The following is a 20,878-nucleotide window of genomic DNA, read 5'->3' as shown; positions in this document are numbered from 1 at the left end:
GGACTGAGCTACCCAGGAGCCTCTTGTCTCAGCTTTTCTTTAAAAAAAAAAAAAAAAAAAAATTTTTTTTAATGTTTATTTATTTTTGAGAGACAGAGAGAGACAGCATCAGCAGGGGAGGGGCAGAGAGAGAGGGAGACCTAGAACATGAAGCGGGCTCCAGGCTCTGAGCGGTCAGCACAGAGCATGACGCGGGGCTCGAACTTACGAGCCGTGAGATCATGACCTAAGCCGAAGTCAGACACTTAACCGACTGAGCCACCCAGGTGTCCCTTGTCTCAGCTATTCTTTAAAGGGGATTACTAAACTGCTATAGATCACGGACTCCCTGAACTTTGATTTTTGTTATTTGGCAAAAAACACATTGTGTCATTCCTGTGGACGAGTGAGAGAAAGGAGGTTTGGGTGAAAATAATAATTCCTTTGTGTGTAGAGGATACCGTTTGTTTTCTTGCTCTCTTATTTTTTTATTTCACTTTATTTTGTTTGTTTGTTTAAGCTCCACACCCAACATGGGGCTTCAACCCATGTTGAAGATCAAGAGATGCACGATCTACAAATTGAGCCAGCCAGGTGCCTCTCTTGCTTTTTTATTAATACAGTGACTTAGCAAGGTTGACAGTGCAGGTAAGAGTACCCCATTTTTCAGATGAAACTGTGACTCAGTGCGGTTGCTAAGGTCATGGTCATATTGCTAGAAAAGAGATAGAGCTGGGTTCTAATCCAGCATGTTTGGCTCTCAGAGTCTGAGGGCATGGTGACACTATATGTTCATAACTGGGTTGAGGCCACCATCAGAGGGGAACCTTTCGTAACATACAACTCAAGAAAGACACCACCCCCACTGGCCACGTGCACCCCTCACCCTCTGCCTGCATTGCACTTCCCACATGTTGTAAAACTGAGATCAGGAACTGATGCATGGGATAATAGCCCAGGACTTCTAATGTTCTTGATGGGATATGTCATGGGCCAGTTTAAATAAGATGACATTTACGTGAATGAATGTAGAAGTTTGCACTCAGGTTTAGAAACTATCTGGGGCGCCTGGGTGGCTCAGTCGGTTAAGCGTCCGACTTCAGCCCGGGTCATGATCTCGCGGTCTGTGAGTTCGAGCCCCGCGTTGGGCTCTGTGCTGACAGCTCAGAGCCTGGAGCCTGCTTCTGATTCTGTGTCTCCCTCTCTTTCTGCCCCTCCCCTACTCATGCTCTGTCTCTCTCTGTCTCAGAAGTAAATAAACATTAAAAAAAATTAAAAAAAAAAAGAAAGAAACTATCACCACAATCATTTTGGTTTACTTTTTAGCCCATGTATAAAAATGCAGAACTTGACAGTATTTTGTTTACGTAAGGCATAGCACAGTGTGGTATGGTTTCCAAAACACCAGCGCATTAGAGCAGACAGGGTGTCTGGAAGGAGAGATGGTAGTACCAGGGCTCTGCAGACCCACATCCCAGCCGGCTGGAGAGAATTGCCAGCGGAAATGGACCAGGAAGATCAGGCTTCCGAAAAGTCGGTCATTTGAAGACTGTTGTGGGAACTAAGGATTCTCCTTAATCCATCTGCATCAGCATTTGTTTCTTGAGCTTCAGAATGTCTGGTGATGGAGAAGCAAAGATGAACTGGATGGGGTGTCGCCAACAAGAAGTTTAGTAATGACCATTGTGACTTCAGCGTAGCTGTGGGGATGGGCTTGCTGCCAGTGGGGATAGGAGCAGGGATGTAGGAGGAGGGCACCCGGGAAAAGCCATAGGGGTGGAGCCTGCTGCATACGTCAGGTGGGCGTTGTGTTAGGAGAATATGTTTGATTGGAGCCCAGGAGGCATGTGGGGCCCAGGGAGATAAGACGGGTGGTGTTGGGCAGTATTGATTGTGCAGAGTCTCTGACACCAGGCCGAGGAGCCTGCATTTCATCCTCTGGCGCATGTTTTTGTACAGAATAGCGACTGAGATGAGGGCTGTGTTGTGTGCAATGCATTCTGGCAAACACGAGAAAGATGGGCTTTCACAGGGGTGCTTGCTGTGGTCCAGATACCAGGCGGTGTAGCCTGAGCCGTGATAGAGAGGAAAGACAGAGCCCTTCTGAAGATGGATGCAGAGGGGCCTGCTGTCTAACAGAGGTGGAGCAGGTGGACAGAGGGGAGCCTCGCGTGCCAGCAAAGAGAAGGCTCCTAAAATCCTTACACTGCCCAGGTGTCCTGCTTTTCCATTTTAGTTCACAGCCAACGTGTATAGCAGCTCATTTCCTCCTTTTAACCTACCTGGGACACCTGGCATCTTCTTATGCTGTTGAGACTAATGAGATTTAGATGGGTTGCCTTTTTTTATTTTTATTTTTTATTTTTTTTATGTTTATTTTTTTTTTTTTAATTTTTTTTTTTCAACATTTATTTATTTTTGGGACAGAGAGAGACAGAGCATGAACGGGCGAGGGGCAGAGAGAGAGGGAGACACAGAATCGGAAACAGGCTCCAGGCTCCGAGCCATCAGCCCAGAGCCCGACGCGGGGCTCGAACTCACGGACCGCGAGATCGTGACCTGGCTGAAGTCGGACGCTTAACCGACTGCGCCACCCAGGCGCCCCTTTTATGTTTATTTTTGAGAGAGAGAGAGAGAGAGAGAGAGAGAGACAGCGTGAAAGGGGCAGAGAGAGAGGGAGACACAGAATCCGAAGCAGGCTGCAGGCTCTGAGCTGTGTGCACAGAGCCCGATGTGGGGCTCGAACTCGTGAGCCATGAGATCATGATCTGAGCTGAAGTCAGACAGTTAACTGACAGAGCCTCCCAGGCACCCCCGGATGGATTGGCTTCTATCTTTGTTCTTTCAGGGCCACAGTCGACCTGTTACATTGCACTTGGGTCAGGTTGCAGTAAGATATTGTCGGTTGCGTCTTATCTAAGAGGGTCAGGATGGTTAATTTATTTGGGGAAACAGTTAAGACATCAGCTGTCCAGGAGTCTTCCTTATCAGGAGTACGGCTGGCAACCAGTAAATAAACAAAATAAGAACCTCTGACTGGCCAGCAAAGATCTCATGATGTTCATACCTTTCCCTCCTGGCTGCCTGCCTGACCCAGTGTTTAGCTGAGAACTGTGTACTCTTACTTTACACATGATGTTAATGAGCTTGGTTATTTTTAGCTCCTGTCTGATCAGAAGTTGCTGCTCCAGAGAGAGACACACTGACTCAAAACCACTGGTTGCTGGTCCTGGTGAGAAGTGATGTGTTGAGATGGGTGGAGAGAGGGCTACATGACCTGGAGGCAAGAACTCAGGGGTCGAGCTTCTACCTGTGTTTGGGGACAGCCTGCCATACGTGTCTTGAAGTAGGAGCATCGCCAAATTCCAGAATAGTGATCTGGACTAAGTAAGGTTTTACGCTCCGTGTGTTCTGCTTAAGAAGGCCGGGAGAGAGGAGGCACCAAGCTGATTTGGATGACTTTGCTCCCCAAGAATGGCTTACTCGGTGAGGGCTTTCTGTAGCTATTTGCTTCCAGACTTTGTGACCCTGGTGTACCCCAGCACCTAGAATAGTGGCTGGCACTTGATGAGCAGTTGGTAAATATTTGTTGAATGAATGAATGGATTCATCACAGAGGGTGAGACCTAGTTCGGAGGCAACCAGGAGCAGCTTCCTGTCTCGTCACATTAATGGATCTCCTGTTGTAACCACTAGACAGCACTTCACATAATAGCCACAAAATCGTGTTTGGGTAAATGGCCTTGGAAGTGCAGCACGGCTCCCTAGGCCCTTGTTCATGGAATACTTAATTTGAAAAGATTTTAATGAGTGTGTTCTATTTAGGCCTGCTGCTCGTGAAGTATCTGTCTGTTGTTCATGTTTTAGCACGGTCCATCCAGAAGATGTGTTTCTTGGCTCCGGAACCCCATGCATCCTCCAGCCGGCCGAGCCAGCCAGCCAGCCAGCTATGCAGCAAACAGATGTTTACGGAGCACCTGCTCTGTGCCGGCCAGGGATGTGCTTGGGGGATGGCGAGAAGGAGAGGTGGTACTCAGATGAACACAGCTGGTCCCTGCCCACAGCCTGATGTAGGAGTAGACAGGAATAAAGGCAGCCTCCGTGCAGGGTGATAAGTGTGTGTGTGTGTGTGATAAAGGCACGTGCTTGCTTGCGGAAACAGAGGAGGGGGCACTTACTGCCCTGGGTTGGGGGGGGGGGCGGTGAGCTAGGGCTGAAGAGGCTGAGGAAAGAAAGGCTGTTTGGGCTAAGCCTGAGATGACAGTTCATGGGCTTCTGGGGGCTGCCCAAGGTGTATTGTCCTGGCTGGCAGGACAGGTGAGTTACCTGGAGTCTTCTCAGCTGTGAGTGGACGCTTTGTGTCCCCGGGCTGGGAGGAGCAAGAGGTGGTGGGTTCGGGTGCTGTGGCCTAGACTCTCTGTCTTTGTCTGACCTTTCACTCACTGGGACCTCTGGTTGGAGGACCCCTCTATTCCAGCCCTCATAATTTCACCAGATTCTTCTTAGAGCTGGAAAGGGCCACTGGGGACTAAAGAGCATAAGGGGTTGGGGAGGTGAGTGGGGGAAGGTGTTTACAGGTGAGTAAACATGGTATTTCCTATCCGCCAGACGCTGCTGTGTCTGCCACCTACCTCCAAGTCCAGGTGAGGGAGGGTTGGCCGATACAGGAGCCAGTCTGACACGGCAGAAGGGACTGGCTGGCCCTAGAAAGGTTCTTTTTTCCAACCTCCACCTTGAACTCCTTCTGGCTGTTGTTGTTCTTTTAAGTTTATTTATTTATTTTTGGGGGGGGGGGGAAGCGTGAGCCCGGGAGAGGCAGAGAGAGAGGGAGAGAGAGAATCCCAAGAAGCCTCCACACTCTCAGCATGCAGGCCCACTCGGGGTGCGAACTCACGAACTGTGAGATCATGACCTGAGTAGAAATCAAGAGTCGGACGCTTAACCAACTGAGCCACCCAGATGCCCCTCGCCTTGAGCTCCTTCTAAATTAAGAGCTGTTTTAGAAAGACATCAGGAAAGTAAGACTTGGAATGACTTAGAGAGAAACTTGGACTAACTGCCCTTATTTTACGTGTGTGGAACTGTGTTTTTTCAGTTCATACTCTGTGAGTATTAAAATGACATACCTGGATGGTAAGCCGTTGAACCAAAATAGAGAGAGCCGGGTGGGAAGCAGGTGGGATTTGGGGTCAGCTGAGTTTGGGTGACCCTGTCCATTCAGGGCACCATGGCTGATTTGTAGCTGCAGGAGCGGTCCAGGATGGTCCTATGGATTTTGGGAAATTATGAATTGCTTAAGGTCACAGCTAGTGCATCTAGGACTAGCGCATAGAGCTCTCGCTTCCTGCCAGCCCAATTCTGTCTGCCACATCCTGCTGCTAAAGCTCTACACTAACTAGTTCTGTCCCACTAGGAAACCCACTAATGAGGGATTGGCTCCGTAATAATAGGCGTTGCATAGTCCAGTAGTGCTGGATAGTAATAGGAAAGAATACGTCCAGAGGAAAAGTGCCAGAATGGTGATTTTTTTTTTTTTTTTGCAGAAAAAAAAATTGTATTTGTTGTCTAACGACTGCCGAAAGATCAGTGTTAAAGAATACTTGGGAAGAAAATCATCCGTTTGTCCATCCAGCCTAGCACAGCTATTCTATAAGTTTCTGCAAGCCTTTTTTTATCAAGCAGTGCATACAGCACATACATATTTTTAACGTAGAATCACAGCTTCTTATTCCTTTGTGGTCTGTTTAGTTAATGTCGATATAAGAATTTTCCTTATTTCTGTCTCATCTTTACAATTGTCTGTCCTGAAAGCCCAGCAGTATTCTGGAGTGTTGTTAGGTTCAGCTCCATGGATGTGTCCAGCCCTGTGGCTGGAGTTTGGGTTATTTCTTCTTTTTGCCTCTCCACCCCCAGCTTTATTTCTCCAGTTAAATAATGCTATAGAGAACATCTCTGCACATGGAGCCTTCTGCTGCTCTTGGGTCGTTGCCTTCAAGGAGTATTTCCAGGAAGCGAAGAGTCCGACGGTTGGAAGCCAGTGCTGTAGTTTTGAGTTTTTGTTTTTACTTTCTGTTACCGCTGTTTCCTATAGCACAGACTCAGACAAATCAGTGAAACAGAGGTGTAGTCTAATGAATTATGGGAAGGCAGACACCCCTGGACCACCCTCCAAGTCAAGAGCTGGGACCTTGCCAGCCCGCTGGAAGTCCGTGGTGTGCCCTCTCCCAGGCACAAATTCTCTACACCCCGAGACCAGCAATTACCCTGACTTTATTGCTTTTCGTAACCACTTCTTTACCCTCTTTTCATGTTTTTTCTTAATTTCTTTTTTAATGTTTATTCATTTTTGAGAGAGAGAGCGTGAGCCAGGGAGGGGCAGAGAGCGAGGGAGACACAGAATCCGAAGCAGGCTCCAGGCTCCGAGCCGTCAGCACAGAGCCCGACACGGGGCTTGAACCCACGAACCCTGAGATCATGACCTGAGTGAAGTCGGACGCTTAACCACCTGAGCCACTCAGGTGCCCCACCCACCCTCTTTTCATGTTTTATCCCCCAAATATGTATCGTACACACTGCATACTTTTAGTTTTGCCTTTTTGTAAAAGGGTCTTTTAAATCTTTTTTTCATCTCTAGGTGCCCCTCGATCTCTCCACTTCCCTGTATTCTGTTTGTTGAAGAAACTGTGTTGTTTGTCCTGAGGAGTTTCCAGAATTTCCCACTGGCTGGATCTTGATGATTGCAGTCCCATGTAGTTGAGAACATTCCTCTGCATTTCCTCCAAGTTGGCAGTTGGATCTAGTGGTTGTATTAGTCCCAGTCTTGATAGTTTTTCCCTGCAGAAAGAGAAGCCAGGGGAGCAAAATTATGTCTTAGGTGGTGGGGTGTTCTTCATCGGGGGGTACACAGTGGCTGGTCGTCTCCTCCTGTGATGTTGGTAGCCCCCGGTGCCCAATGCTAGTGCCTACCATTCTAGAAGTTGAAAAATTGTGATATTGCAAGTCTGTTACCCCTTCTTCATTTTGTTGTTGGTATACTACTAAAAAGAGAAATTCTGCCCATTTGCTATTTTTAATACCTTTATTAAGATGCACGTGCCATATAATTCACTTACCCCAAGGGTACAATTCAGTGGCTCTTAGTATATTCATAGAGTTGTGCGTCTGTCACCGTGATCCATTTTAGAACATTTCATTTACCCCCAAAAAACCGTGCTCACCTTGGCTGTCACACCACAAATACTGCAGCCCTAAGCAAACCACAATCTGATTCCAGTCTCCAGCTTTCCCTGTTCTGGACATTTCGTGTAATATGTGGTCCTTTGTAACTGGCTTCTTTCACTTACTATAATGTTTTCAAAGTCCACCCATGTTGTAGTATGTATCCGGGCTTTACTCCTTTTCATGGTCAAATAATACTCCATTGTGTGGATACGATTCTTCCGCATTATGTTCATCTGTGCGTTAGTTGATAGACACTTGGGTTGCTTCCACTTTGGGGCTATTATGGTTAATGCTGCTATGAACATTTTGGTACAGATTTCCATATGAATGCGATGTTTTCATTTCTCTGGGATATATATACTTAGGGGTGGAATTGCGGGGTCAGATGGTGGCTCTGTGTTTAACTATTTGAGAACATGCCAGACTGTTTCCCAAAATGGCTATACAGTTTTGCATTCCCGTCAGCAGAATATGAGGGTTCCACTTTCTCCAAGATTTGTTATTATCTGTCTTTTTTATTACAGCCATCCTAGTGGGTATGAAATGGTGCTGGATTGTGCTTTTGATTTACATTTCCCTAATGGCTAATGATATTGAGCATCTTTTCATGTGCTTGTTGGGTATTTTTGTATGTCTTTGGAGAACTGTGTATATATCCCGTGTTCATTTTTAATTGAATATATTTTTTATTATTGAGATGTAATAGTTTTTTATATATTCTAGATAGAAGTCTCTTACCAGGTATGTGATTTGTAAAAATTTTCTCCCACTTTGGGTTGTCTTTGTGCTTTATTGATGTCTTGGTCCTTTGAAGCACAAAAGTTTTACATTAAAAAAAAAATGTTTATTTTTGAGAGAGAGAGTGCAAGTGGAGGAGGGGGGAGGACAGAGGCTCCGAATCCTGTTCTGTGCTGACAGAAACGAGCCCAGTGTGGGGCTCGAACTCATAAACTGTGAGATCATAATCTGAGCTGAAGTTGGACGCTCAACTGACTGAGCCACCTGGGTGCCCCAAAAGTTTTACGTTCTGCTGATGATGCCTGCCTGGTTTATTGTGGGTTTTTTGTGTTTGTTTGTTTCCTTTGTTTTGTTTTTTAATTTAAGTAGATTCCATGCCCAACATGGGGCTCAAACACACAACCCCGAGATCACGATTCACATGGTCTACTGACTGAGCCAGCTAGGCACCTCTGGTTTATTGTATTTTATTATATTATTTATTTTTATTGCTTGTGCTTGTGGTGTCATATCTATGAAATCATTGCCTAATCCAAGGTCATGAAGATTTGTGCCTCTGTTTTGAGAGTTTTATAGTTTTAGCTCTTGCATTTAGGTCTTTGATCTGATATTTTGAGTTAATGTTTGTATATCCTATCATCTACTCTTTGGTTACCGAGGGCTGTAGCTAAAGGCCAGATCAATGCTTGACTTTTTTCCCTTCACTTACCAGTTTTCATAATAAGGCTTTGGTTCCCTATTCATCCTACAAAGTTGTTAGTTGGTATTTTGTTTTGTTTCCATTATGAGTAATGACATTTAGTAATGGGTTTCCATTGCAATGAAAATAATTAAATTTTTAAAAATTTATGTACTGTGACATATACATGTATGCAGCATAGAGAGAAAAGTGATTTTGGTTTTTTTTCTCTCTAAAACGTTTTGTTCTTATCCAGCTGTCACATCCTAAATCTTCATCTACCCAATTGCCTTCCAGAAACATGCCAAAGGCCAGGATTTGTTTGATCAGATCGTGTACCACTTGGACCTCGTGGAAACAGATTACTTTGGCCTCCAGTTCCTCGACTCTTCCCAGGTTGCGGTATGTATTTCTTTGATTCGTTTTGGGACACGCTGGTTTTCATGCTAATTGCAGATTCACAGTTGCTAGAGGTTGGTAGAGAAAAATAGGAGTTAGGCTGCAGTGTTGTTGCAGTCACGATTGTTGGGGTGGTGGTGATGGCACCCATGTGAAATTCATCCATATGCCCCCCCCTCCAGCCCCCCCTTAAGGGGGCCAATAACTGGGAGAAGAAGAGAAAGAACCGTCCCTGTTGTGCAGGGGAATGCATTCTGGAAACATTTCCAAGCATAGGGATGCAATATGGGCACATTTCTCAAGTAGGTAGAAAGCAGAAGAAATACCATTCTAGAAATTCTTTTAATGATGCTTTCATTTTTAACTGGCAGAGAGACTGCAGCAGCATCTTCTTGTGGACTCTTGCTGGGTGGAGGGAGCGGGTGCTGTGAACACACTGAATCCCAGCCAGGCTTAGTGGGTGCAGGGGGCCGGTCGGAGCAGATCTTGGCACTGCTAGACAACCATCTTGCAGGCTCCAGGAGGTTGTATTAGGTCAGCAAAGACTTCCCTTGCTTTGCCTGAGACAGACCTGTCCACAGTGGGGGTGCTAGAGGGAGTGAATCTGATGTAGCTCAGAACCACTCTTTTCAAAAGCAGGAATGACTTCAGTCTCCTTCCCCAACAAAATCTGGCTTTGGGTTTCAAAGATAAATTATTCGGTAATCTAAAAATATTTATTGAGGTGGGGGGGTGGGTGAAATGAAGGGGATTGAGAGCACAGGTATCTCGATGAGCACTGAGAAATGTATAGAGTTGTTGGGGCACCTGGGTGGCTCAGTTGATTAAGTGTCCAACTCTTGATCTCGGCTCAGGCCATGATCTCACAGTTTGTGAGTTCGAACCCTGCATCGGGCTCTGCGCTGACAGTGTGGAGTCTGCTTGGGATTCTCTCTCTCCCTCTCTCCCTCTCTCTTTCCCTTCTCAGCTCTTGCTGTCTCACTCTCAAAGAAACATTTAAAAAAAGTACAGAATTGTTGAATCATTGTGTTCCCAAAACTATTATAACACTGGATATTAATTATAATTGAGTAAAAAACATATGTATTCATCAGGCATCAGTTATGCACTGGGCCCTGTTTTTGTTTTTTTTTTTAATTTTTTTTTCAACGTTTTTTATTTATTTTTGGGACAGAGAGAGACAGAGCATGAACGGGGGAGGGGCAGAGAGAGAGGGAGACACAGAATCGGAAACAGGCTCCAGGCTCTGAGCCATCAGCCCAGAGCCTGACGCGGGGCTCGAACTCACGGACCGCGAGATCGTGACCTGGCTGAAGTCGGACGCTCAACCGACTGCGCCACCCAGGCGCCCTCTGGGCCCTGTTTTAAGCACTGTAGATAAAGTATGAACACATAGATGACAGATGGTAATGAATGTTAAGAAAAAGAAAATAGAGTAAGCGGATAGACCGAATAAGAGACGGTGCTGTTTTAGACAGCATATGAAAGGGTGAGTTCCCTGACAGGAGATGTTTGAGTGTACATGGCTAACCTTTTCTACCTAAAGACACCTGTTAAGATACTCCTTGGGGGCCATATGTGACAATTGAGGCTAAGATGCTCAGAATCAGTGCCTAGGGATTGGGTGCACCTGAGAATGTGTGTATGAGGCTGCCGAGTCCAAGATGATGCAGTTATATCCCGGCTGCGGTGTCTTCCTGGGCAGATGCCCCTCCGCCCTTCAGTGCTGCCTGATTACCGACAGCCCATCCCCTCACCTCCTTGACTGTTGCCATGAACACTCCAGCTGCCGCCTGGAGTTAGTAGACCCAATTCCTTCTCTGTTTCCCAGCCAGAGGCTCCACCCGCCAGGACCCTGGACAAGGGGTGGACCAGCTTTTCTCTTTCTCCTCTCTGTCCAGTTCTGCTGTCTTTGAGGTTGAGCCACCCAGTGCCCTGCCTTCTGACCTCACCGTGGTATCTCAGCTTTTCTCTTTCCTTGGGCAACCTGGCAATTCAAGTTGCCTTCCTTTGTAAATGTCCCGGACGCTGTTTCCTTGCATTGCAAATTCACTTGGGTAGACCTCACGCACATTGACTTGGGTCCTGTCACCACCTGATCACTCCAAGAGCTGGAATTCTGTTGCTCCCATTCCATGATCACTTCCCTTAATTCCATCTTTCTGGTCCCTCTGCGTCTGGCCTTGTCCCTTAAGGATCCCCTCCTGCCTCGTTCTCCCCTCTCGGGGCCTGGTGAAGCCTCAGCCATCTCGCCTGTGTCCTCACTTGCCCCTTGATGCTCTCTCCCCCATGACTGTCCCCTGGTCTCCCCTCAACACGCAGGTCCATCTGTTTCCTCTGCTGCGTCTCCCAGGCTGGCGGGCATTGTCACGGGCTCGGGTCACAGATCACAGATGCAGCAAAGTCCGAGCCCCTGAGCTTCTCTTGGAGCCGTGGACTCGGTTCCCCTTGTGAATCTTGACCACAGCCCTCTAGTCCAGTCTCCCCACAGAGACTTGGGGCCTGCATTTGGCCTCACCTCCTGCTGAGAAGACTGAGGTCATTTAGCTAAAACGCCTTGAATTTTCTTCCCCTGAACCTCAGAGTTTTTCTTTCTCTCTGTCCATCCTTTTTTCGCTGTTTGGTTTGACGAAAACATTCTGTTTCTCTAGCATTTACCCCCTCCCTATACCTGCATCACTGTTCCATTTCCGGTTGCTTCCTGAGTGCCAGATTTAGTTTGTCTGTTTCCAGTATCCTCCAGTTGTCCCCATCATCTGACACTCATCAGCCCTTCTCTTCCCAGAAACGCTTCTCCATTCTGCCTTCTGTGTGCCATAACACATATGGTATTTTTGGCTTCAAAATGTCTACAGCCCTGGATTATGAGTCTGACCTGGACCTTGTTCCTGGCTCTGCCCCTGACTTATTTGGGGGCTTTCAGTAAGCCCCCTTTTCTCCCTTGTCCTTATCTGTAAAATGTTTTCTCATCTGTAAAATGGGGTTCTTGGGCCTGTTTCCAAGAGCTCTTTCAGTTCTAATGTTCTAAAGGGAAGGCAGGCACGTCTGCCCCACACTCTTCTCCTGTCAGAAGGGAAAAGATACCATCATTTCTGCCATTAGAGCCACGTGCCTGTTTCCCTGCTGCCATGCCCTCATCCCCAGGTGACCCCTCTCCAGCCACTTGGATTCCCAGAAAGCCAAGGATGTGACTCCATTAGGAAGGACCTGGTTATGTACCCCTGCTCGCCGGGCTGCCAGGCGTTCCCGTCTGCCAGTGTCCTGGCACAGCCTCAGCGGGGTCCAGGCGCCCTTCCAAGGCCAGACACCTGGATGCTCAGCCTCTACAGGCCCTGCCATCTTTCCAGCTCCTAGCCCTGAACGTGACGTGCTGTTCTTCCCCCATAAAGCAGGTGCAGGGTCCTCGTCTACCTGACCTGGAGGATCCGAGGCTGTGCAGCAGCTGCTCCCAGGAGCCTTCCCATTAGTCCAGTTTCTAGGCTGGGCTCCTCACAGACCGGGCTCTGGAGATGCCTGCACTTCTGTGCATGCTTTTGCTTATGGGTTCCCCTCCCGGCGTGCCCTTCCTCACCCCATTTAAACTTCTGGCTGTCCTTCAGGACTGTCTCAGATGGCAGCCCTTCCTTCATGCAGCATGTCCTGAACTTGCAGCATTTCTCCTCCTCTCTGGAAACCTTTGAGCTTCTTTGCCTTCTGTGGCAGTTTGCTCATCTGGCTGTGGGTTCTTTATCTGTGCTTATAAATAGACCTTTCTGATTAGATCCTGAGACTTAAGACTGCTGCTTCTTGGGGACTTTTGTTGACAAGGCATGCAACCTAAAACCTCAGTCTTCAGGGGCGCTTGGGTGGCTCAGTTGGTTGAGCGTCTGGCTTTGGCTCAGGTCATGATCTCACCATTCGTGAGTTTGTGCCCCATGTCAGGCTCTGTGGTGGCAGCTCAGAGCCTGGAGCCTGCTTTGGATTCTGTGTCTCCCTCTCTCTCTCCTTCCATCCCCCACTCATGCTCTGTCTCTGTTTGCTCAAAACCAAATAAACATTAAAAAAAAAAATTTTTTTTAACATCAGTCTTCAGCCCCAGAAGTGACCTTAGAAATTATTTTTCAAACGTTTCTGTCTTGTGGATGGTGAAATGAATGCACTCAGTGAGTGGTACCCCTCAGACTCAAAGTCAGGTTTTACAACTTGAGGGGTAAGTGCTGTATTCAATGCACTGTACTTGCAAGCCTGTTTTCCTAACTGTAGAGTGGAGGTGGTGACATCTGGGAGATTGAGAGGCTCAGCGAGTTAATGGAGGAGAAGGAGTCTTGTAATCTAACCCCAGTGTGGGTCTCCTCTTCCTACCTGAGCATGCTGAGGGGAGACCAGAAGTCATCACAGCTCCCAGAGGTGATGCACTTAGGCTAGCGGGAACCTGCAAGGCTGCCTTGCCTGTGGGAGAAAATTTAGCAGTTTAGGTGATCCCTTTGGGAATGTTCCCTGAGTCAATTTTCTGGGTGCCTGGGATGAAGCAGTTGGTGGCAGGTGTACAAGATGGAGGCTGGGATGCGAACAGTCCCCTTGGCCATTGGCTTATTGCCGTGTGCGTCTCCTGCAAGAAATGACATCCCCACCCTGCCCCTGCATGCAAATCAGAAGGCTGGCAGTGGTGGGGCTCCTGGCACAGCTCTCTGCAGACCCAGCTTATGTCCCCAGCTCCCTGCGAAGAGCCAAGCCTGGTTACCATAGTGCGCTGCCCAGCCCTGAAGCAAGGTCAGAGTCTATCGGCTCGTCTATTTTTAGCAGTTGGGGCTGGGGCCTCCTGTTTCCCTTTTCCATATCAAGGCAGGAAGGCCACCCAGGAGCTTGTTCTGTAGATCTCACTTTTGCACAGCTCAAAGCAGGGGCAGGGGTTCTATTTTTACATACGAAAGCTTTCTTCTGAGAGAGGAGGCTCTGGCTTACACCCACCCAGCTTTCTTACGGACCAGACTGGTCAGATTGCTTCTGTTTACTGAGTTCCTGCTCAGGCATCCACCTAAAAACTTTACATAACTCTTATTTAACATTCATCATCTGTGAAACTAGCCATAAAGCAGACCCATTTTACAGATGATGAAGCTGAGGTTCATTAGAAACCTTGTAAAGGTTAAAGTGAGAGACAGAGCCAGGATTCAGAACCTGGTCTCATTCCACAGGCCAGCACTTTCCACCAGGCTACGCTGGTTCCTTTACACGAGGTAGCATCTCATCCACACACACATCCACGTGCATGCGCCCGCCAGAGGAACCCATTTAGTCAGTAGCTATTCAGCTGACTTTGCCTTGGAGCTTATTCAGCGGTAGTCCCTGTGGTGCAGAAGTAGGCAGGACACTGTCCCTGCCTGCTGCATTCTCCTGAGGGAGACGGACCATCTTGTTGGTCCCATGGAATACATTGGGGTCTGTCCTCACTCTGGGAGCCTGGAGAGGAAGTGCCTGAGTATCAGTGAGGAGCCCAATGAGGAGTCAGAGGGGAGAGGTATGGCAGGGATCTGGGGCAGGGGTCATACCAGCCCCACCAATCAGGAGCCTCCCTCCCGACCCTGGGGGCAGGTGTGTGGCCATAGGGGTGGTGTTCTGGGGGATGCGGCCAGTTCAAGTCCCTTCCAGAGCCCCTCCCAACATGAAAAGGGAGCATTTTATGGTGGTAAGCTTTGCAGCAAGGAATCCCAAAAAGGTGATTTTTGGCCTTTGTCTCCAGACTTGTGAGATGTTTTTCCTCTGGTCTTTGCAGCCTAGAATCGTGTGGATGGGTAATAAGAGGCCCAGGGCTGTGAGGTGAGGTTGACACGGATATAGTGGCCGCCGAGAGGATCATTGGGTGCTAATGGGGCTGTTGCGGCTTCACTCTGGCGTCACATGTGCCTCCTGTGGGGACGCCACTGAGCTTTCCTACTGTTTCAGATGTACCTGAAGGGAAGTACTCTCAGGAAACACTAATAGTGGGGTATGTTACTATAAGAGACAGGAAACCCTTCCATTTCAATGGTTCCACAGCCACTCAGTGGATTCTTCAGTGTGTCAAGGGGACAGCTCAGTGCACAGATGAGGAAACAGTCTCAGGGGTCTTGCTTATGGCCACACACCAGGTGACTGGCAGAGCTGGCACTCAAGCTCTGATCTTCTGCCTCCTCCTATTTTAGTACAAGAAAGTGTGGAACAGCTCAAGAAATGCCACAGGTCTCCCCTCAGCCTGTCTCTGAAAGCTGGCAGGGGGAGGGTTTTCCTGCCCACATGCATATTGATGCTGAATGGAAAGCTATTGATAAAGGGGTCTCTGCAGTTGATTTAGATTAATTCCCAAGGAAACCTCAAGTAGCTGGTGTAAGTGAGGTTATAGGGCTCCATCCTGGATGAGAAGGGGAGATCCCTCCTTAGGTGGAGGAGGCACTTCAAGCTGGTGTGTGGTGTGGACCCAGAACCATGGATGCTGCCACAGCCTGATTTCTGATCCTGCCTCTGCCTCACCTACACCGTGATCCCGGATGCCTTGCCCTGTGCACAGTCACCTTCATCGGCTCTGAGGCCTGAGCGAGTGATGGACATGACACAGTCCAACGTGTGTTTCTTCCAACACCACCGAGCAATTAATTCTGACGCTCTCTACCTGCAGATAGCCTCAGATCCCACAGGCTGAGGGCTCAGTCCTCCAACACTGTTTCCCACCCCACAATTCAGATGCCAATCACATGTCCAGATTGTAACCCATGCTTTTGCAGTGTCGATGGGAGGTCCCCATGACCCCTCTTGGTTCAGTTAATTTTCTAGGACAGATGGCAGAACTCAGAAGCATTTTACTGACTAGATCACCAGTCTGTTATAAAAGAGGTAACTCAGGAACAGCCAGACAGAAGAGATGAATAGAGCAAGTATAGGGTGAGGCGGGCTGTGCAAAGCTTCCGCGCCTTCCCTGGGCATCTGTCCCTCTCCAGGTCTCTCTGTGTGTACCAGCCTGGAAGCTCTCCAAGTTGAGTTTTCATGGAGGCTTTATTACAAGGGCACGATTGATTAAATATTGGCCATTGGTGATTGATTCAACCTCCAGGCCCCTGCCCCCTCCCCAGAGGTCAGCACGGTGAGACTGTAAGTCTCAACCCTCCAATCATGTGGGTGGTTCCCCTGACAACCAGCCCCCATCCTTAGGTGCTCTTCAAAAGTCACTTCATTGGGGTGCCTGGGTGGCTCAGTGGGTTGAGCATCCGGCTTCTGCACAGGTCATGATCTGAGTTCGTGAGTTCGAGTCCCATGTCGGGCTCTGTGCTGACAGCTCAGAGCCTGGAGCCTGCATTAGATTCTGTGTCTCCCTCTTGCTCTGCCTCTCCCCCACTCGCTCTCTCTCTCTCTCAAAAATAAATAATGTTAAAAAACTTAAAAAATAAGTCACCTCATTGACATAAACTCTGGTATGGTAGGAAGGAGTTTGTTATGAATGTCAGAACACCTTTCTTGCTCTTATGGCTTAGAAAATTCCAAGGGTTTTAGGAGCTCTGTGCCAGAAACTAAGACCAAATATATATTTCTTATTATAAATCATAGCACACACAGTAAGCTCCAAAAGTGTCCTTTCCCTTCTTTCTCTTCTCATCCTTTGGATATGATTATCTCTTCAAATTCCTTCCAGCTCTAATTTAAATGCAAACTAGACACTCTTTGTAAGCTGAGAAATCTACAGGTACTAGGATGCCAGCTATGAGTTCTGACCACTCAGACTTGATGGTGAGGGCTCAGGGGACATTGAGGCAGGTTTTAGGCCCTTTTCAACCCCTGAGCTTCTCGTGGCCATTGTGGTTCAAGTGCTTCTGTATAGATTTTAGACAACTCAGTGCTACAACCAGCCTTTTACATGTCAGAGTTCCAGAACTGATATACTGTCAGAACAGATGGGCTTTGCCAAATCATCTCCCATCTTGATTTATGGAAAGGGTTTTGCCAGATGGACTTGGATGAGAAATTCAGATCAGAAACCACCTTTCTAACACCTGTTAGAATGTTTGAGTTAAATATCATGCCCTCTGAACTTAGAAATGCACCTGCCTGTCTCCGGTGACTGGTTCAATGGTATGTTAAGAGGTCTGGAGCCATTTGCCTTGGCCTTTGCGACAGGCGGTGTGGCTATATTTGGTCAGGATGCAGGTGAACATCTAAGACAGGTCTCGCTGATGTTGAATTTAGGCCTCCAAGCCAAGTGTAGGATATGATTTACTAAATGCCATTTGGGGCCATAGTGCCCGGGTTATTCATCACGAGGTAGTCTTGTGGGATAAAATAGGAGTAATCAGAATCTGGTCCCCTCCTGCAGCTAGGAAAGAAAGTCAGGTCATTTTGAACTGCCTGGATACCAGATAGGTTTTATCATGTCTTGTTTTAGGATTCTGGCTGGGTTTCTTATCACCTCCGATGCAGGCAAGCAACCTGATCTGAACCTTGTAGGGGCAAGGAGCTTTTAAAAGGAAACTGTTTCTGATTACTTTCCCAGATTCGTGAGCCCCAGACTTTTCACAAGCGTCCATCCTGGCAGGGCCCCGTGGCTGTGCAGGAAGGATGGGGGCCAGCCTGCATGGATAAGGGAGCTCCTTCAGCAGCATGGCCAGAGGGAAAAGCAGTCTGCTGTCCAGCAGGAACACTAGCCATGAACTGTCGGTTAACACCAACCATAGACCACTGGCCAGTAAACCTTGGCCAGTAAATTGCTTGAGATTTTACAAAGCCCTGACGGTGATTTTCAGAAGGGGTCATGGGTGTGTCACGATCCCCGAGATCAGTAGGGACATATTGCTGGGTAAGGGGAAAACTTCGGCACTGAATATTTCATGGGCACGCTGGGAGCCTTTAACAAACACTAATGCTCTGAGATTCTCTTTAATGGCTCTTGGGTGGGACCTGCGTCGTGACCGTGACTGCAGTGCGCAACCAGGGTTGAAAACCACCGCCAAGGAAACAACACAGTCGGACTCAGATCAAGATCATAGTTTGACAGCAGAGGGAGGGAAACAGTGGGCTTGACGTGTTCTATTCCAGATACAAGGGGGCATGAGGGAAAGAAGTGGGACAAGCCCCTTTAAGCTGTGAGCCTCTGAGGCTAATGAGATTAGAAGGCTGGTTGCAGAGAACTTTCTTTGCAGGGTAATAGTGAGGGGAAGAAAGAGTTTAGTCATAGCCATTAGTGTGATACTTACTGGCAGGAAAGTAAATATACTTTTATCACGTCTGTATCTGTAATCCTCCCAGGGGCTGAGGTCCGAGGTTTTCTGCTTGATTGAGGGCAGCAGTGATATGGAATTCTGCTAGGGCAAACCGATCATCCCAAACTGCCTGATGGGCAAGCAATGAATTAATGAAGTGACCACATGACCCACCCCCAAGAAAATAATATTGTCATTAAAAGTAAAAAATTATGTAGAAAAGTGAAAAAAGTAAACGGCATTTACAGCCCCACATCCAAAAAATAATGTCTATAAATCCTTCTGGACATACCATAATAGAAAATAATAATTTTATATAAACAGGATCCTGGTTTGTTTGGCTTCTTTTTCTTCAAATGTTGAGCTGTGGGTCTCTTGCCACATCAGTAAATAGGCCTCCATCAGTTTTAAAGGCTGAATAGTATTTCATCATGTGGATGAGCCATTTTTTTAATCCTTCTTTGTTGATGGACATTTAGGTCATTTCCAATTCAAAGCTGTAAACAGTGAGATAAAGCACCTTGTACGAGTGCCTTTGAGATCTGCATCCTGCTGTGCTGATCTTCCTTTCTTAGGTGGTTGCTTAGCCGGAGGGTGGAAACGACAAAAGCCCACGTTCTCCCACTGCACTGCTCACAGCTTATTGTGTTATAATTTACCTGTTATTTGCTTTTGTGTTTCCTTATTCCCCTCCTCCTACACAGACATAATGGGCTCTTTGGTGAGGGGTAGAGTGCACTGTACTAATTTAGCCCCACCCTTTCTCATTATTAGAATGTGCAGAGTTGAAGTTGCTTCTGAAAGTATATTGGCAGTCAGCAGAAGGACCCCTGATTCTGAGCAGCTAATGAGAAACCCACTCTGGCTGTGTCATTCCAAATGTTACCATAATGGTGAGGTTTCAGTGTGTATTGGGTTGACGTGAAGTGGTGGGAAAAATTCCTCTTTGCCTTCTTTTAAAAAAATTATGTTGAGGAATACCTAGGTGGCTCAGGCGGTTAAGCATCCGACTTCGGCCCAGGTCACGATCTCCTAGTTCATGGGTTCAAGCCCCGCATTGGGCTCGCTGCTGTCAGCACAGAGCCTGCTTTGGATCCTCTGAGCTCCTCTCTCTCTTTGCCCCTCCCCCCACCCTCAAAAATAAATAAACATTAGGGATGCCTAGGTGGCTTAGTCTGTTATGCGTCCGACCTCGGTTCAGGTCATGATCTCACAGTTTGTTGGTTCAAGCCCCGTGTTGGGTTCTGTGCTGACAGCTCAGAGCCTGGAGACTGCTTCAGATTCTATGTCTCCCTATCTGCCCCTCCCCCACTCACGTTTTTTCTCTCTCTCTCTCTCTCTCTCAAAAATTAAAAAAAACATTAAAAGAATAAAAAAAAATTATATCGAGGGGCCCCTGGGTAGTTAGTTGGTTATGAGTCTGACCCTTGTTCTCAGCTCAAATCTTGATCTCCAGGACATGAGTTCAAGCCCTGTGTTGGGCTCTGAGCTAGGCGTGGCACATACTTAAAAAAAATTACATCAAGCATGTATTTATTTCTTAAGAATCTAATATGGGACTGCTGGGTTCCATGCTTGGAGCCTGGCATGGGAAACGGAAGTGATTGAAGTGCACCATCCCTGCCCTCCAAGGGCAGAGGCCAGAAGCATAATGGTCCTAAATGCTGTTTTCCATGGAAGTCAAGCTGCTGAGGCTCGTCAGAACTGTAGTATCAACAACAGAGACATTATAGAGAAACTTGCGTATGAGAGAAATGGTTTTGCGATTTCCTGGGGGTGGTAGATAGGACCCAAGTGTTTTTCTGATGAAAATGAGAGGAAGTTGGAATGTCCTCATTGACCAGAGCACAGTTATCTCTGGCAAATCCCTGCCTGCCTTCCCATCTTCCTTGGGGGTTGAATTTTGGCTTTACAATTTTAGCATTGAAAACGACAAAGCTACAAGACCCATGCGTGATCAGAGATTCCTGGCAGTGTGGCTCGTGGTCTTTACTATACTGATGGTGACTTGGGATAGTTGCCGAAGTTTGAGCGTGATTTGAGAAATTCAGCTCTTCAGACTAGAAGAGCCTTCAAAGATCAGTTAGTTACAGCTCTTTGAAAAAGAGACACCTCTTTGAAAAGCTAACTTTCCCAAGAAAAAATGTACTGAATGTGCATAAGCACAGATTTTTTTTTTTTAAATACCATCCCAAGCAGTTTGCAGATCCCCAACCTCAGAACCCTGATCTGGTCCAATGCCTGGTTTTATGGGGAGAATTACTAAGGTTTATAGAGGAGGATAAATGTGGGCTCTATATGGTCTTGCTGATGAACTATTCCTAAAGAAACTTTTTCTTTCTTTCAGCACTGGCTGGACCATTCCAAACCAATAAAAAAGCAGATGAAAAGTAAGTAAGCAGAACTTAGCCTACTCACTTATTTCTTTTATCAGAGAGTAAAACTCCTTTGCCAGTGTTTTGAGGTATTATGTTTTCATTAGAACTTGGGAGCGTTTTAAAATAGATTCAGTTTTAAGTGAATGATTTTTCATCTTAAGGCTGGCCAAATGTTAGTGTTTAAAATTTGGATAAGAGTTTTCGGTAGATATTAAAAAACAGACTATGCTCTCATTTGAAATCAGGCACCCCTGCCAATGAGAACTGATTAATATGCTCTTCAC

At 47.2% G+C, this 20,878-nt stretch overlaps 1 protein-coding gene across 8 annotated transcripts in view; it reads left to right on the top strand.

The window, feature by feature from the left end:
- Positions 1–20,878, top strand: part of EPB41L4B (erythrocyte membrane protein band 4.1 like 4B) — a 128,736-nt gene that overhangs the window by 29,597 nt on the left and 78,261 nt on the right. For all 8 annotated transcript variants that reach the window (XM_030293631.1, XM_030293629.1, XM_030293634.1 and 5 more), the window contains exons 2-3: positions 8,915–9,019; positions 20,564–20,606. In XM_030293631.1, coding sequence (XP_030149491.1) covers positions 8,915–9,019; positions 20,564–20,606 — 148 coding nt within the window. The remainder of the gene's footprint in view (positions 1–8,914; positions 9,020–20,563; positions 20,607–20,878) is intronic.

Source organism: Lynx canadensis, chromosome D4, assembly GCF_007474595.2.
Source record: "Lynx canadensis isolate LIC74 chromosome D4, mLynCan4.pri.v2, whole genome shotgun sequence".
In the NCBI taxonomy this organism is placed as follows: Eukaryota; Metazoa; Chordata; class Mammalia; order Carnivora; family Felidae; genus Lynx; species Lynx canadensis.
This window is presented reverse-complemented; position numbering and strand designations above follow the sequence as displayed.